The sequence below is a fragment of the Scaptodrosophila lebanonensis genome, unplaced genomic scaffold (assembly GCF_003285725.1).
Source record: "Scaptodrosophila lebanonensis strain 11010-0011.00,11010-0021.00 unplaced genomic scaffold, SlebRS2 tig00001412-arrow-pilon, whole genome shotgun sequence".
NCBI lineage: Eukaryota > Metazoa > Arthropoda > Insecta > Diptera > Drosophilidae > Scaptodrosophila > Scaptodrosophila lebanonensis.
In genome coordinates, this window is record NW_022060739.1 from 3,471,687 (window position 1) to 3,491,382 (window position 19,696).

The 19,696-nt window shown below is 37.5% G+C and overlaps 1 protein-coding gene across 1 annotated transcript; it reads left to right on the plus strand.

Moving 5' to 3' along the window:
- The first annotated feature begins 1,044 nt into the window (after nt 1-1,044).
- LOC115631645 lies at nt 1,045-5,023 on the plus strand. Its single transcript, XM_030528456.1, has 4 exons — nt 1,045-1,252; nt 1,334-1,436; nt 2,923-3,868; nt 3,944-5,023. The coding sequence occupies exons 1-4, from the start codon at nt 1,077-1,079 to the stop codon at nt 4,381-4,383; spliced, it is 1,665 nt and encodes a 554-aa protein (XP_030384316.1). The 5' UTR covers nt 1,045-1,076; the 3' UTR covers nt 4,384-5,023.
- The last annotated feature ends 14,673 nt before the right edge of the window (nt 5,024-19,696 follow it).

Sequence of the window (19,696 nt, forward strand, 5' to 3'; positions counted from 1 at the left end):
AAAATGTTGCGAAATATATAATGGTTAGTAAAGCCACTCATATCTTGCAGACATTAAGAAAGCAAACTCATGCGATAAGCAGAAAAGATACCGAATTTGATCGAGTCCTTCTATTAAATATGGAATGACAATTTAAAAAACATAAAGGAGTTTTATGTAAATAAAAATAATAGCATTTCAAAAACTACTCATTAATAATGGTCTTTTCTCTATTTCAGGCTTAAATGCCTGTCATTGTTTTTTAAGTACGTCATAAACAGAAAAGAAGTGAAATATATTTAAAAGATAAGCCTATGCACCTAGAGAGTAACCCTTGAAGGAAATTTGAAAAAATTAAAAAAACTTGGGCTTCCGTTCTGTCTCGGTTTTAGACGGTGGCCTGTCTTGTCTAATCTAAACTATTCCTACCTGGACTATCTTATCCAAAGAACTCTAAAACGTTTGAAGTTAGCTATATTTAAGAATTGGATTACTTAAATTAGAATAGATGAACAAATGATATATGTTAGCTTCTTTTAACCAATATTATATTTTGTTATTGCATTTGAAGCAGCTCTATCTCACACCATCATTATTACATATGAAATATAATAACTAGTAAGATAGCAGTAAATATATTCTAAAACGCTTTAGTCAAAAAGCCAAATAACAACTGAGCCACATACAAAACAAAAACGCCATCAAAACAACTAGAGGCCAAAACAAAGAACCAAGTTACTATCTCCAACCTGCTTCCAAATGCCTGGCTTTCAAGACATTGGGAAATGTATGGTAGTTGATAAGATAAGAGAGAGAGAGAGTGCTAGCTCTAATCTTATCTCACTGGAAGTGTCGACTGCGCTGCGAAAAAAACAGCAGAGTCTATCACAACTACGGCCACTCCAAGTACTAGGCTCCACTACAGAAATGTTAGTCGCACTGATACGCCCTTCAACTATTACTGTAGCGCAGTCCGTGCACTTACTCATAACTACTAAGTCGGTAAATCAGTAACAGACTGCAACGCCCATCCGCCGACACGAAAAATCCACAGCTACCAACAGTATAATGGCCCACAATTAGAGGTTAAACCAACCATGACACTGCGGTGCGTAATCAAACCAAAAATGTGGCTGGGTCTCAAGCAAACGCTACTCTATGCGGGTCTCCTGCTCTGTGTGCTCCTCCAGGTGTGTCGCAGCAAAACCCAACTCTTCTGTCCCAGCGTCTGTAGCTGTGATCTGTACGAGCAACGCAATCGCGCCATATGCAGGTTAGTTCTACAATTCTACTATATTGACTCATCATTCAGGAATTTTCAACTTTCACTTTTCCACCATATTTTGGGGAGCAGCGCCAAGCGACTGATAAGTGCCAACATGGAAATGCCCAAGACTGTGGAGCTTTTGGACCTGAGCTACAACGATATTACCAATGTTGATGCCGATTGTTTCGGGGTAAGCGACAGAGTGTTACAATTCCAAATAGAAAGTAAACAGATTAGTTATGAAATGTTTGTTTCTGTGAATTGTGGCCCAACGTAATTTTATTTTCACACTAGAGACCGAACTTAAAAAATGTGGATTCGAGTGTTATTTTTTGGATTGATAAATTCACTTAATAAGACGTACGAAAAATAAACAAAGCAAGAGAAAATGTTCAACTGTAACAAGCCCGACTTTAGCTAATAGTGAACATTTCGCCTTTTTCGGAAAATAGTCGTTCATTCAGATAGATTGGCAGACGAACATGACTAAAGACTAGCGTGTAGTGTTAAGCAATTATTTATACTTGTACATTATATACTTTTTGTTGACGGAGAAGTTTCGTTCAGCCACATTTCTACATACATGTGAACAAGCCATAACACTTAGGAATCTTTCAAAATTATTCGATAAATCATTCTTTTTATATATCATACTAATGTATACATATATTTTATTTGTATATTGTATATATTTATTTTATCCTCGTCTTATTTAAGTATGCAATGCACATATGTAAAGGCTTTTTCCAAATCCACGTAGCAGCCCAGAAAATCCTCTTCTTCGAATCAGCTTGAATTTCTCAATCGTTTAAAAACGATGTCCTCAGAATATTCATTTCAATATATTCAATAGCCAGAGGGCACACTATAGTTGATATGCAATATTAGTGTTATTGAAGGAGAGCAAAGGTTCAGTTCCAATCGAGATTTTACTTTAGGAGGTACAACAGTTCTCTTAAATTGTTGCTGACTAATCCATTAGAAATGCTAACATCCTCGGCATTGTCTCTTGTTGTCATTCGACGGTTTTGCAACGCTTTCTCAACTCACTTTAAACATTTAATGCCATTCATTAGGTTGTGTTCTCAACTTAGCCTAAAGTCTTCTCCAAAAGTATACGTTTCGGCTGCAAACATTCAATTTGTAATACAAAATTTGACCAAACTTTTTGGGTAAATTATATTAAACATTGTAAATTCGAAAAAAAAAATTATTTTTGTCTCCATCGAAACACCCGCTTCATTTCAGGGCATATTTCTGGGTTATATTTATACACAGTAATAAATATAAATAGAACTAATTCAAGTGTTTTATACGTACGTTAATCAAACATAGGCGAGGCCAAAATTAATAGGACAAATAACAATTTTTTGGAGGGCACTTTACTTATAATGGCACATATTTAATGGTTTTAAAAAGTGGCAAGATTCAATTCTATACCCTGTGCTTAAAGGGTAAAAAGTTACACAAGCTAATGCATTTATTTACGATTCTAGACATACTAATAATTAAATGACACCCACCCATCAATCTTCCTTATATGCGCTTGCATTTTTCAATTGAACTGATTTATAAAAAATATTAATAATAAGACGGTGTAAAAGAAGATAATCCACATAGTGGATCACTTCTAGAATACTTCCCACTTAAACCTGCCTTTCTCTTGCCTTTCTCAGACTACCGTGCATCTGTTAAATCTCACACTGGCTCACAATTCCATTCAAACTATTCATGTGGATGCCTTTTCTACGTTGCGTCATCTGCAAGCCCTGGACTTGTCCTACAATCGTCTGGAATATGTGGATGAGCACATGTTGGAGTCGAACGATCAGCTCCACTATCTCAATCTTGAGGGCAATAAGTTGGCCACGCTGGACTCGCAGCCGCTGCTACGTAGCAAGTCACTCCGCATCCTTGTTCTGCGCAATGCTCAGATAAACCAAATAAGTGTAGAGTTGCTCAGTGCCTTGCCACAGCTGCGACAGCTGGACCTGGCACAGAATATGCTGATCACGGTAAGCAGCGGCGCTTTCTATGCGCCCCGCTTTCTGACCGATCTCAACCTCGACGAGAATCCGCTGAACTGTGATCGCCCTTTATACAAATTTGCAAGGACGCTGCGTCAGCGCGGCATCGCGCTCAGCATGAGTGACTGTCAGTTTGAGCTGGAGGGACCGGAAGAAGGAGAGCAACTCGATCCTGACCATGGCAATGCCAATCTGGAGGCGAACATATTTCAACGCATAGAGCAACAAATAGATATCATTAATGAAGAGCCAAGGTCCGTAATGGATGTTTGGCGCATTCTGCCCGAGGACTCTGATGAGCTGAAGGATGAACAGCCAGAGGACCCTTTACAGCCACTGCTCAATGTTTGCGAAGGCACACGCGACCAGCTGTGTCAACGCTATCACAATTGTCTGGAGAGCGTCAGCGAGACGTTTCTGAAACGCAGACACAGCTACGACGAGGATGATGTGAAGCTGGCCTTTGTGGTTGGCGGCGCCACCGGCATTTGCATGGTCATCTTCATCATTGCCTTTGCCTTGTGCCTGAAGAGCTGCTGCGAGCTGAGACGCAAAGGAAGCAGCTCTGAAGTCGATGGCCCGCAGCAAACAGCGGGTATGTACAACATCCTTTTGCAAATTATTACAAATCCCGCTTTAACGCCTGCCACTCTCTCTTTAATTCGTGCAGATGACGCTGAGCCCACGGTTCGGCTGCAGGGCGTGGCCTCGCAGCCCCTCACGACGTTGCTCCCGCCGGCCCCACCCTCACACACTCGCGTGCCCAGACGCTCCAATCCCCCACGCCACCCACGCGCCACCTCGCGCGCCCTCGTGCGACAGCCCTATGGGCCGCAGGACAATTTCGTGTCACGCCTCTTCGGACGTCCGGCACGTCAGCAATATTATCGAACGCTTAATCAAAACACGGCCACGCTCATTCGTCGTCTGAGTCGCAGCAATCTGTTCACGAATCGTCAGAGCGAGCCCAACAGCCCCGCGACACCTCCGGCAAGCACATCCCAATTTTATGTGAGCGAGAATGGTCCCAGCACCAATCCACCACGTCCTGAAACCCCGCCACCTAATTACGGCGATGTAGTGGTCATCGAGCATTGTGATAGTAAATAGAAACTTCTACTGGCCAGACACTATTCAAAACGTTATATGCAATACCAAAACGGTTAACGATTTCGCTCCAAAACTATGGCCGTGCAAATAATTCGCACACAAATTTATTCGATTTTGAAAGAACGCCATGAGAAGGTATAAAATAATAAAAATATCCTTAAAAGTTACAGTATATGAAACTATGAAAATGGCTGGATCTCTTGCTTGAAAGAATTCAATTTTGTACACAAATGTTTGCATGTCTGACCACGCTTATAGACTTGTATTACATGCGGAAAGAGAAAACACATTAAACAAAACAAGCGGCTTACACTTTTACCTTCAAGTATAGTTTCTAATTGTATGTCAGTATCAGAAGGAAACCCGTGATGACAAATTTATACTATATAGTATATGTATCTAAAAATACGTGGTAGGGGCAAAATTTTGATTGTTAGATTTACTTTAACCTGACTTAATCTAAAGATTAAAAGCCCAAAACTTAACTGATTTATACAATTCGAGTTTCGAGTTTGATTCCAATTAAGGTTCCTTAAACATATTAAACCGCATTTCCAATTAAATTTAATGCTAAAAATAAAAATAAAAGCGAAGAACAAGTTATGTGAAATCGCTTTCTGTTTCTATACCATATTTTAAATTTTGGCGCCTATGTTTATAATCAGGGTCGTTTTATTAAAAATGTATAAGGTAATTAATATATTTTTTAGACCACATGTAACGATCTATAATTGTAAAGATAATAGGTTTCCCGATAAGTAAAATATGTATGTAAATAATTTAAAAATTGAGTTTTATTTATGTTCATTAGAATTTTAAAGGTAAATTAATTTTTCAATTATTTATACAGACACCATTGCTCGGAAAATCAGCTCTTGTAGTATTAAGGGCTAAACATTCGAGTAAGCCAAAGGGCCATATGCTTTATTTTCAGATTAAAACCTGGCCATTGAGCGATTGAAAAACTATGTTACCGTCTTAAATTGTTGGATGCCGCTACTGCTCATCATCCATAAAATTATCAATAAGGGATTTCTTTTGTGGCATTACTTTTACACGAGTTGCATTTGCCGCTGCCTCTGTCTCTGTCTCTGGCATTGCTTCTTGCAACAAAACGCAATAAAAACTTTTGACAAAACTATCAAAGTTTTCGCAATGTGGATGATGGGGAGAGCCGTGAAATTGCCACAGGAAAATCCCCGAAATTCAAGTAGCAAAAGTTTACACACTCAAATAAATGCCGGCTAACAGGCGCGCGCCGCAGAAAGACAAATCGAAAACGGCGAAAAGAAAACAGAGGAAAAAAGAAAGAAAGGAGACCGTAAACGGGAAAACCCAACAATTTGCACTGCAAGAGTGTCTCCGAAAAAACCAGCTACAAAAAAATTACATGCTTAAAAAAAACCAGATCCCAAGTTATGTTGCAAGCAAAAACTTGGAACACAAAAAAACTATATGCGTCTATGTTTGCAAAGTTTGCAGCTACACTGAGAGAAAATAAATTAATTAAAATACTACTTTGGATATAGAAAACAAGCGATTAAAAATAAATAGAGAGAAGCGTAAAGCTATATTTCTAAAGCTTCTGTCAAATAAATTTCCACGAAGCGTTATTTGAGTAAATTCCTTAAAACCACCGCAGTTTACTAAATTGAAAAGATGAAGTAAATAATTGCTTTTTTAAATAGACTATGCTCATCACCAATGCAAATAACACAAATACGCTTGCCAACTGAAAGTTGAACTGTAAAAAAAGTGTCTTTCAATACAAACATAGTTGCCCTTTAAAAAAAAAAAAAAATAGTTGTCCCAACATAAGCAAAAACTTTTCTAAAAATAAAAAAGCTCACCAAACTCGCAGTGCGTTTTATTTCTACAATACTATTGCTGTTGTTGGTGTTTTGGTTTTATTGCACTGTGTGATGCACAAAAGTTAATGTATCCTGGGACGCAGGCAAGTTTTGTTGTCAGCACGCGAGCACAACACAAACAACAAACAACGAGCAAACAAACAAACAAACAGGCAAGCAGAGCAAACAAAAACTGAAAAAAGTAAAAGCAAGAGAAAGCCAAATCCCAGCCTGCGGTGCGACTTGCTACAAAGCGTGAAAAATATCTAAATCCAAAATTAATGAAAAACTTTTTGCATAATCCATGAAGGCGCCAACAACACCAAAACCGCCGAAATGCAACCAACTGAATTTCTTTTGGGCCAAAAGGCAAACCCATCGGCAAATGAGTCGAATGCATTAAGGAGGCAAGCGGCAACTGGCTATGGGGGAATGTAAGACCTTAGGTGGGCGGATCTGAAACAATTCATGCAGTCGATTTCGCACGAATTGGAATAACGAAGCATAATCTCACGACATATCCAAAATTTTATTTGAACAATCATCGAGGAGTATTAGAAATAAATAGCTTACTCTGATACGGATATCGGATATGGCGATGGTGTAATGCATATAAATGAATTCTGAAGAATTATATTTTATTTATTTATTAAATGCTCCTTTTGCGATGTGAAATTGACATATGAATAGTAAGAAAAAAGCTAAAGCTCTGAGCCCTTAGGCTAACTGAAGAATAAATGAATTTTTCGATGTTAATGATCTTTAATGCGAAATCTTATGTATGTTTATTTTATTTGTATATCCTTTTACAGCATGACGAGCCAAATCTATCTAAGCTAGGATTTCGGAAACTATAAGCCCACATAAACCAGACATGGAATGTAGTAATAGTCCCAATACGAGTTTCTTTTTTGTTGACTTACAGTATAATGAGACAACTCTATCTAGGCTAGAATTTCAGAACCTATAAGCCCCCATTAACCAATCATGGAATGAAGTAATAGTCCCTACACTAGTTTGTTTTTTGGATTTTCGCCACCTTCCTGCTTCCTCTACACAATTTATTAAATACTGACCGTAATCCAAAACTACATAAACTTCCATCTTCACAACAGATTTTAGTTTATAAAATAATCACATAGACAGACATATGAACAATAGATATCTTGATTTCAAATACATATTTGGTATTTGGAGACGAAAGTAGAAAAATGGCTCAAATGTATATAAATGCGTTGATAAATAATCGCATTGAGTTACGTCCGATGCTCAGGTATTCATTGTTGAATTTGAAAGTATTTTGAATGCCTTTTACATGATATCTAAGAGTATACATTTATTTTTAATGAGTATAGCTTTCTTTTACACTTATATATAATATTATGTGTATTCAGGTTTAAAATGTTCCAGCCGAAAAAGCATAAGTAATTTAAATGTTGTTATAGTTCGCATTTGCAACAATTTTAACCCTTTACTTCCAATCCCAAAATATCCAAATCTTTGTTATAGACACTGGGCCATGAACGGTAAGTTAATAAATTAGCAAATTTCTTGTATGTATCCTTCCGTGTCATTCATATCCCCAAAATTTGTAACTTGTTTACCATTTGTCGACGACAGCTGTAACTCCGAAGCATTTGAGAGCGTTTACTGACCCAGTATTCCTCGCATTGTTATATTGTAGGCGACAACTAGGGGCAAGCACAAGGCAACGATTTAATCTGGACAACGCCACAGCACAGTTTTAATTGCTATGACACTGCAGACATCTGGACGAAATGTAGTTACGACTCCCTCTGCTGGTGTTACTCCTGCTCTGCCGCTCTGCTGCTCCTGTTGCTCTTGTCGTTTCTAATTTGATAAAGATAAAAATCATTTTATAAATACTGCCGAGCAACCAGCAAGTACGAGCAGCAACATCCGCAGTAACAACATCAAGTGTATACCCCAGAGAGCAGTCACAGTGAGTACCGACGACTCGTCGGCAACATGCCACTGAAGGTTGAAGCGGCCTCTCCTGCTGCTCCTCCTGCTCCTGCTCCTGCTCCTGGTACTGCTCCTGCTGTCCTTTTAATTGAATAGTCATTTGGACTGTGCCCCATGCGCCGCTCAAGTGTCGCCCCAGGCGTGCAAAACGCTGACTTTAATTGCATTTTTATTTCATTTCCCGGCAATTATCGCAATTTTCGTGCGCAAATTTATAAGCAATGGCTCGAGTTTAACGAGCTACGAAACATGTTGACTCGATTCCCGATGCCCGATGTCCGATGTCCGGTGCTCAATGCCCGTTGCTCGGCTCAGTCAAAGGTCAATCGGAGTGTCAGCTATGCACCTTTCACGATAGAGATGGGAAATGGGTGATAAAAACCCGTAGCTAAAATCGTTAAATCTACCAAATCCAGGAAAAACGTACTCTACTATATTATCAAGTAATTAAAAATTTAACACCCAAATATATAGAACTACAAGTGTTTGTTAGTTGGCAAGCAGTTAAATGTGCTAGGAGTAACAAACATTTCGAGTCGAGAGTCGAGTTTAGTTGCATAATAAATTTTTTATATGTAATAACGTTAAGGCCAACCTGGAAGGCAAACAAAAGTCGTAATGGTTATGACACTATACTTAAATCTTTTTTAGAAATTTAAAGCAACGCCTAGTTGTTTTAGTTCAGTGTTAAGTGTGAGTTCGAAAACTTTCATCTTAAATGTTCTGCGACAACACAAAAGCGGTCGTGAAAACCTATGATTTATGATTCTACGGGAAAAACATATATTGATATTTACAGAGAAATATAGCCAAGCCAAGTACTCTCAAGCTCTCGTTAATTAAATCTAAATACATATAAAAATAAAATATTAAGTAATAAATATACAATAAATATTAAAAATATTACAAAAAGGGTATACGTATTCTAAGAATAACATAAACAAACAACTTTATATATTTACAAAACAAAAAGGTCCATGGACCTTATAAATATTGCGAAAAGGGTATACATATTCTTAGAATAACATAAACAAAAAACTTTAGATAACTTAACTTTATATATAAACAAAAAGGTCCATGGACCGATGGTGGTCCATTCAAAAACCTTAAAACATATAGAGCAAAATATACCTTTTCGATACTAATGTGTCCGCGTGAAACATGATTGTCTGAATGGGTAAATTTATTCAATATAAATATTTTAAGGATCTAAAATAACTTCTACAGCTTATAAAACAAAAAAGAAGTAGCATAACAAAAAGCGATCAAATTAACTTGCCAAATTTCTAACACGGGAAATCGACTTTAACATTAAATTGTCAAAGCCGTTCAACACATATACGGTCAAAGATTGTTTGCTTAATTTAAAACAAAGTTTAGTTTTAATACTTATTGCTAGTCTCTTATGATTCAATAAATGAGAAGTGCTGCTACACTTTCCTCCGATAGTTCATGAGTGCTGCTTTCAGGCCGATCCTATAAAGAGATCTTGGCACAAGTTTGTTTAAATCAGAAGTATCTTATTTTGGTGTTGTATGTATGATTTCTGGAAGTCATATGGTGCCATAATCCTATTGGTTAGTAGTCGTGGTTGGGAGTTTTTCCTTCAGATTTAACTCAACGAATTCTGCTAAAAAATAAAAAAATAAAAAAACACTGGTACAATGCGATAATGCACCGAAGGGCTTGGAGGAGCCTGGGTCCCGAGATCAATCGAGTTCATTACAAGAATTTTAGAGAGTACGCCTGAACTCATTAATATCACATTTAAGCTTAAGTTGTGTATTAAATATAGCACATTAAAATCATACATTCAAAACGTACAAAAGCGAATTCATGGAAGTTTGGTATTTAAATTCAGTTTGAAATATGATAATTGCTGTTATTTCTACACAAACACAAAAATAAAGAAAACAAGTATAATGAAATAATGAATTTTTATAGATTTCATAAGTGCTTAAATTCGAAATTAAATTCAAAAATAATAAACACAGGTGCTCACTATAATTAGCTAAATGACTTCACAAACACATTTTCAACACCAATTTTCGGAGAATTCTCCCAACACTCGCTTCAAAATATTGCAAGTGCTTGTGTAATCGCCTTCAATTAAATTAGAGCGAGTCACGCGTCCATCTCCATTCCATGTGTGTGTGTGTGTGTGTGTGTGTCTTATGTGTGGCTGCGAGTGTGCAACTAGTTGGATGTGCATGTGCAGTGGTTTGAACGACGCGTCGCTGCCCTGGATATGCTCCATGGCGAGCACCGGGGCAGCGACCTGCCCGGTTCGTGGCCTGTGTCCGTAATTAAAGGTAGCCTGGGCAAGAACTTGGACTTGAACATGGTGCTTAGTCCTTGTTGTTGCTATTTTAGTGATATTTATAGTTGTTGTTTCTGTGCTTTGGTCTTAGTGCGAGTTGTCGTTGCCAGTTGTTAGCAAAGCAATTAGCATGAGTTTGTTATTGCAACAGCAATAGCAACAACAACAGTAACAGCAACAGCAGAAGCAGAAGCAACAACTACAACAATGCCGACAGACAGCGGCGACAATGTTGCTACACCTGCTGAAAGTTTTAACGCCTTGCCTCCTAAAACCCAATTCCATGCTGCAAATAAGATTTTAATTTATTTACTCTGCAGCAAAGAGCACCAACAGAGGCAAAGTGCTGGATATTGCCATGTAGAATGTAACAACAACAACAACAACAACAACAAATCATTTGCAAGTGAAACACACGCCAAGCAATGCGTATAAGAGAGTGCGGCAGTAGCCGGTTATATATATTTAAAGGAAACTATGTATAATTATGTTTAAGTTTGCTGTGAGTTTAATAGTTCTTACGTATTAAATATCTTCAACTTTAAGTTGCAAATGTAATCATATAATTTTTCTTACATGCAGAATAAATTGCCAAGACAAATGAGACTTGTGTGCTCAATACGTACAACAACTTTAAGAACTGAAAAAATATAGACTAATACTAATAGATGATTAACAATCTGGATTATACGATGTTGTTTGCTGTTTACAGAATGAAAATAATTAAACACTTTTCAAATATTGTAATTAAGAGAGGTCTGCTCTCTTTTGAAATGCTTTGTAGTATAACAACCCAAAGTCTTATTTCATCCTCGAAAGCGAGCAAAAATCAAACAAAAATCTCATTTAATTTAGTTTTTAAAATTAAAGAAAATTGCCCAAATGGCCTTATTTTCGTAAGTATTATGTGCCTTAGTATGACTTCCATTTGTTCGTTACATCATAAATACTTCATGACAGAAATCGATATATTGTAATCAATTTGGATGTATTCTCTATTATGTAAGAGCCTGTTGTCCTCAAACTCCGAATAAAAACGTCGCTGCACTCTAATTTCCCTGAGAAACAAGGCCCCATCCACTTATCATATCGATTAAGTTCTGTTATGTTCAGTTCATCATATCTACTTTAGGCTTTTCAACATTCTTTGTCCTTGAAGAATATTGTGGGATTATGATAGAAAAGTTACTTATGGTTTTACTTACAATGTTGCAATGAGGTTAAGAGCCAGATATAGCCAGAGCGTAGAAACAAAATCTTAAGATTCTGTTAGAATAGCTTCTGGGTCAGTCAATGCTTTACTATCGCACCCAATATCAGTGACTGGAACTATGCAATGCTCTAATAAATAATAAACTAATAGTAGTCCTACTTAGACCCTGGGCAAGAGTAGCAAAAAGAAACAGCAATAGCAATGATTTCAAAAATTCCAAGCTAATAACAACAATTATCCAATTTGCTTTGGAACTGAGTAGAAACATTTTAGAATACTTGTAATACTAATTTATATTCAGTAATGCAAGCTCAAATTAACAACAATATCATTTTCAGTTCGCAATTAATTCAAAAGCTTTCGCAATTTCCACTTGTTAAATAACAAAACACAAATGTCGCAATCAACTGCGCAGCATTCTGCTCTTTATATTGGCCCTTAGGCTCAGTTACAAACACCCACACACACATACACATACGCAATTATATTTAAAAGTGGGCCTCGTGTGTTCAAGTGTCAAGTCGTTGGAGTTGCCTTGTGCCAGCAGATTACATTTATCTTGCAATTGTCGCCAATGGCAACGCGCACAATTTGACAATACATCCTCCCAAGCGACACTTAATTTTTAATTTAATGCACATAAAGTCGCACTCATTGCCATTTGGCCTTTTTCAATTTACATACTCACAGTTACATGCCCACGCACACACACACACACACAGACACACACCCACAATAAAAGAAAGCCAGAAAAACACACACAGACATTCCCCACACATGCTCCATTTACGGAGGGACAGACGGTCAAATAGTCGCAGACATGGCCACTTTTGCACCTGTTTTTACACTACCTCTCTTAGAGTGGCGAGGGAGGGGGGAGTGGATGGGAGTGACAGGAGACGACTTCAGCTTATCGGCAAGGACACTCGTCACTGGTGTAGGTTCTGGCGCTGTTTCCAAGAGCGCCCGTGGGACACGTTTTTTTTTTTGCTGTTGCTGCTTGCCTCACTGCCTGCCAAACTTACAACTAAACATTTGCCTTCAATTTCGCCGGCAGTCAGTTCATTTTTTCTTTTGCTTTTCCAACTTGTTTTTCAGTAAGTTGTAGTTGTTGCTGTAGTTATCTTTCGCTGTTTTTTCCAATGTTTAGCAAAGCGCGCAGATGGGTCCGATCGCTGGCTGTAAACTGTTTTTTGGCTTGTTTGCGGCTTAAGTTGTTGACTGACTAGCTCTCTGGACTTCTCTTTTTTTAAAACGCTAATAAGTTTGACTTACTATCTCCATGTATACACTTAAAAAAGTAGTACTTATAATTTAAAAAGTGATTTGGTTCAGTAAAAGCTCAATAATAACGAAGGAAATTACATTATTGTTTTAAAATATTACCCACAAATGAATATTAATAGTATGCATTATAAGCAACATTTTTGGCACTGAAACAAAAAGCTTCAAAGCAACTTCAAAAAACTATAAATAAACTACTAAATAAGATATATACTAAAATAAATCAATTGAAAATATTGTAAATCAGATATAGTCGGCAGCATAAAGCAATTGAATAGGCAAAAATTCATTGAAATATTCTCTCAAGGCGAAAAGAAGAAACACATCTAACTACTACTATCTTAAAGAGTTAATTCTTCATTCTTTACTGTCTAAATATTTGAAAAGATCGGGGAACTTGTCATTACATAATATGAAGAGCACCGAATAATGTAAATAACATACAAATCAGCCACAAAGCACAAAAGAGAAATAATTGCTATCCCTTTGGTACTTTTATTTTGGCAGCAGCTTCCAATGCCAAAGACAAACTAAAGACAAACTTGAAAAATATTTTGTTCAGTGTGCATCCATCCGTTTTGCTGTTAAAGGACCATTTAGCATGTGCCTTGACAGGCACGCAATCTTAATTAACACATGCAACTTTCGCTTCGTTCGGCTTTCAATGCGAATTAACCTTTGTGTGTGCCTCATTAGCTGTTGCCACAAACGAGGCAGAACAAATGGCAAAAAAGAAAAGGAATGTACTCGTACATGTATTGTAAATGGAAAGCGAAAAAAATCAACTTGTTTGCATGCCTTGACTTGTAACCTGTGCCCAGGTATATATGGATGCTTGTGTGCGTGTGTGCTTTGCATTTTGTTTGCTCAATTTCATAAGCAATTGTGTGATTTTCTTTTGCGTGCGCCTAAATGTATGCAGCAGCAACTCTCTGGCTTTCCACTTTCCACTCGCATGCGTGTGCAATGGAACACATGAAAATTGCAGCTGAAGCAACGCTAATATATGCAGCACACACACACACACACACACACACACACCATCGTCCATACTCCCACATACACATACATTTATGAATTTCAAATGGGCGCAAACGAAGTAGCAGCACAAAAGTATGGAACACAAAACCAAACGTAGTTGGCTGCTTGCTAAAGTTTGCAGCATCATGTTTTTTTTTGCGCATTTTCCACTTTTTATTCTCGTGCACGCATAGAAAACGAATCAGTGCAAAGTTTAGGCTCAAGTGTGCACCGCCCGATTTACTGGTGATGGGGCAGGGACTGGGAAGGAGCGCAGCAACGCGTGAAGTTTCAAGCACCTAACGTGCAGGAATATGTGTAGTTGTGTGTGTGTATATTTCAATTTTGAGCGCACACATACGTGCCAAAGAAATCGCAGCTGGTACGTACCGAAAATGTACAGTTTAGAGCTTGGGTCAAGTGTCTGATTAGCCTTTAATTGGCGGCCTTTTGTTAATTTAAACCGGCGACGGCCATAAACTCACTCACACGCACAAGCACACTCACACTCACACACTGACACACATGCCTGTGCTAAGGGGAGCGCATTGAGCGGCCTATTGACCAAAAGTAATTACACGGCTTGGTTGCACTGGACGCCGGCATTCAATTTGTGCCCTTGGGCGTGGACGTTTGTGCTAATTTCCGGTGCTCATATTTGGCAGACCTGCTGACAGACTAAATGGCAGACTAGTTACGCCCAGTTATGCAGCATTAGAGGTAGACACGGGGGCAGAGTAGGAGGCAACAACAACAACGACATTATCACAAATTGCACCACATCCTGCCTCAAAAGCAATGGCAACAGCAGAAAGCAGCAGCAACGGCGGTCAAACCAATTCAATTGCAGTCTGAACGGCAGCAGCAACAACAACAACAACAGCAACAAGCATAGCAGCAGCAACAACAACAACAGGCAACACAGCCATGTAAACGACGAGCATAACATACTAAATCTATTATCCTGTCAAATTGACAAAACCAATTTTTTATTCGGTCCCCAATGTGAAGGAAATGACAATGACGCGCACAATAGGGTGTTTCAACAACAATAGAACCTTGTTGCTTGATGATGGTAGAGTTTAACAAATACATTTATGATTATCATATACATAAATACTCTCAAGGATTCTAATTACAAGAAAATTAGAAACTTTAAATGGCTATTTTAAATAGCTATAAATACTTATGTTGTTATAATTTAATTTAATTTATTATGTGCACCTTCTTTGAATACACTTAAGGCGGTTTCTATTATTTCAAAAGACTAGTTAATTGTGTTCATTGAAAATGAACCATTAAAAACAAAAACGAATAAATAAAACAAAGAAATAAAACTGTTGTGCCATGCAGTAAATTATTTAATACTCTGAGGGGTTGAGGGCTATAGGGGTTCATTTTTAATACAAATTATTTTATTTAATAAGAATGTCTATATACTATACCTTTTAAAGTTAACAGACAATTATAATAAATAATTTTCAGGACTTTCACAAACAGCTTCGCCGACAATCCCTTCACACTTTGACTCGCAACGAATATCTCTTTGAAAGCGGTAAGCTTTAATTTTGGTGTAAGTAAATCAATTAAATAGAAGTGATACCAGACCAGGGCTTCTATCAAAATGCCGTTAATTATTCATGTATCGCCCGATTTCCCAAATCCTACGGAACTGTTGCTTTTAATGGCAATTTGAAAATATTACATTTTATTTCGTTATTTGAAAAACCACTTCTTTATATTTAATTAAAAATTATTACATTTTTAATGTGCCAAACAATTTTAATATGTACTTAAATATGTATTTTATATAATTCTTTCGGCACAAGACCAAACAAAGATTAATAGAAGTAATGTAATATTTATTGAACTGATAGCATTTTAAAAATGTCTCTTTTTGAAATACATCTACATCCAATCCATAAAATGGTTTACCTGCAATTAATTTCCAAAATGTTGTAAGATTTATAGACATTTTATTGAACGCAATTATAAGTAGGCACATTTCCACCTCTGTTCCCAGCAAATGCACAATATTTCGCGACAATTTACGATTTCTGGTCCACCCTCATGCTTTAATGACACCAACTTGGCCACAAGTTGTGCTCGCTGCTCTGCTGCATGTTGAGTGCTGGGGACTCAGCTCGTTCGCGTGTCCAGCCAGCAGTCTCTGCCATGGCTATGGTTATGGCTATAGCACACCCCCAACCGCGTAAGTGTTTGCAGCAATCAGTTATGACCCTTTATGGCACAACAACAGCGAGCAGTAGCAACAAAAATAATAACAACAGCAATATAGAGCAGCTGCAGTGCCTGTCGCTTGGCCAACTTCCTTTGGCGATTGTCAACAGTTTTGTGCGCAGTTTCCTTTTGTGCCAGGGTTCGCCCACATTCCCTTGACAGCAGCGACAACCCTCTATAAATCTGCACAAATTGGCAACACTGTGCGGTGGCTGCATTAAAAAATATTTTATAAAAGAGCAAAAAGTAAATAAATACAAGAGAAGCAGCACATGTTGCCAATCTCTCACACACACACACTCTTAACTTGGCCTGCCTCTCCCTCCCCTTCAGCATCTTTGTAGACCCTGTATACCCTACACTGTAAGTGAAGATGTATTTTAAGCCAAAATTGACTCCATGCCGAAATGAATTGGGGTATCTTTAACTTACTTATAAGCCTTGTTTTTTGTGATGCGTATTCTACACCAGAGTCTGAGGAAGGGTTTCCAATCTGCTTCCATATGAGGCAATGTGCAGTTTTGCGTAAAAACAAATTTTTAATTATAGATTTTTTCATGCTGTTTGAGTATTGGTTTTATCTTCCCAATGATTTGACTGCTGGATATATTGTAACAAATTGTATTAAAATCAATACTCCCTGAGCTTTCTCTTTAATAGGGCTTCTCTGTGAAGATCGTAGGGGGAAGGGTATTATAACTCGGAAGCAGTCGAAGACCACGTTTTGTGTCCTTTTTACTTAATTCTTTGTATACTTTTTTCCGAGCAGCTGTTTGCTTATTTATGCTTGTAACGTTTATAAATCGCTTCACGAGCGACAAAAAGCACAGCATAAAAGGGAGCTTAAAAAAAACATGAAGAAGCAAGTTGACCGAGCAAGGATCCAACCATCTAGGTAGTACACACGCACACACATACACATGTAAGTGTGTAGAACGTGGCGTATGCTTGTTGCCGTCAATTGAGTTGTCATGGCTGGCTGGTTGCCTGGCTGGCCGAATAGCTGACTGGCCCATGTTGACCACAGGACGCGCGTGCAACTTCATAAATCAGTCGTGCGACGGTGTTGAACGCCAAACGACAACAACAACAACAACAATCAGAGAGACTTGCAGGTTCCTTTCATGAAGTTATTACCTTACCATTGGCCTGGTCATGTTAAATATTTAAGTTGCACTGCCACAGCTGGACGCAGATTTGGATTTTGATTTCAATGTTGGCTTCTTGCGCCGCACAATCAAATCGGGCGCGACGACGCTCCAGGTTGGAGCAAATATTTGTCCAGGGTGATATTTCATCTGGAGGCCAACTCAGACAACTCATAAATCTTGCGTGCGCATTGCGACGCCAGACGTAATCGGCGAAAGTTTCGATGCGGCTCTACCTGGCAGGCAAACAAAGCGAGGAGAGGCGAGGCGCAGTGAAACGGAACGGAACGCAATCGTTAGACTCACAAACTGACTGACAAACAGACATCAACATCACGTCGACCGCAAGAGCGCAGTCCAAAATCAATATTTTCATCAAAATGAAAAATGACCTGCAGCTGGGTGGCTAAAGGGAAAGCAACACAGAGGGGCAATGTTTGCTAGCAACCATAACCTGCCATTTGGGTCTGTAATCCAGGCCCATTTGAATGAAGTGCACTCGGTCACGTGGCTGGAGAAGCAATCAGACACGCACAAGCTGCGATGTATTAGGCACGAGTACTAAGGTAGCATCAGTGATTAGAGTCGTAAAAAATTTCTTGGTAATGTGGGGGGAAATCATGTGAACACTTTAACTGCGAGCTTCGTATCATTTCAAGATTTTAATACTTATCAAGCAATTGTATTATTATCCTCGATAGAAAGGTAAGAGGTTGATTATGTGTTTCGAAGAAGGGAGTGACTGAGATGCAAAAGCTGGAAAATCCTCGAGCTCTTAACATTATTCGCCAGCTCTACCTCTTTTCTGCTTCCAAATTCGAAATCTAATCGATGCATTTTCTTTTTTCATTCACATTTTCATTTTTATCAGAAAGAATCAGTAAAATAAATATTTAACTAAACAAAGCTAGAGAACAAAAAAGCTAATAGAAGTTTAAAAAATATCTAATAACTAATCCAAGTCGGGGAGCCAAAGGCGTTATTGGACTTCACAAAAATAAATAAATAGCAATAAAATAAAGGAGAAGTATGATTACATTAAAATAACAAATTAAATTTAATGTACTTATATAATAAAAGATAAAATACAATTAATATCGAAAAGTGGAGAATCACTGACGCGTTGGGAGATGGTTTATTAGCCAGTCCCACAAGCTATGTCCCTACACGTGATGTATGATCTTATGGGTAGCTTTGATTTAAATTAAAACACTTTCTTACTCCAAATTCAGCTTTTTCTATTGACTTCATCCCTGGATTCCATTATTGAACGCCAACAGACTATCAAAGTTTAACTGATTGACAACATAATCAACATAAATCACATAAAATAATCCCAAAATAAGTTGATTCGATCAAATGCTGCCTTCAGTCTTGATTTCTTTACTAAATTCCAACTCTAACAAACTGTCAAAGTTTAATTGGTCGGTAAAATAATCAATATAAATATCCCAAAATACGATGCCTCGATCAATATTAACCAACTACTTCTGATACACTTATTTCAATTTAAAATGTTTGCTAATCTTTACTATAATATAAGTTTCATTCAAGGCATTCAAGTGCATACAGACAGCACTAGTTATTTTTATTCAAGTCTCTGTATTGTTGTAAAATATTTCGAAATACCTATCTCGCACTCATTTAGTTCAGTTCTGTTGGCTAAGTTTTGTTATTATAAGCGAAGAAGCTAAACTTTCCTACTCTGTTTTGATATAAGTTGGACTGGGAGTCTTGATTGTCCATTGTTATGCATACACAAATAGACGTCGCAATTAATGTCTATGAAATAAATATTAGTTAAATCTTTGTCATGTGGTAGCACTCATTTTAAGTTCGATCGAGTAGGTGACTGCTTTTTATCATATAATTGTTATTGAAATTTATCTGTACATCGAACATCATTCCTTTAATTATACTTCAGTCTATAAATTCCATTCCATTAATAAATCTCATAGAAGCCTTAATTATTAATTAATTATTCTTCGTATTTAAAAACATAATTACTTCTATTTAGACTGTTTTCAGTATGCTGACTATGTGTAACTAATTCAATTACCAATACAACGTAAGTCGACCTTCATTGATTTATTAAATGTCGCTCAAAAGAACCTAACGATCCCGATTCGTTCTTTAAAACTACAGTCTATTTTAACAGCTACTAAGAATTTAATTGAATGAATTGCTAAACACGATAGTTTCAATAAACAGTGAATATTTGTGCTACATTCTTCAAGTCAATATTGTTTTG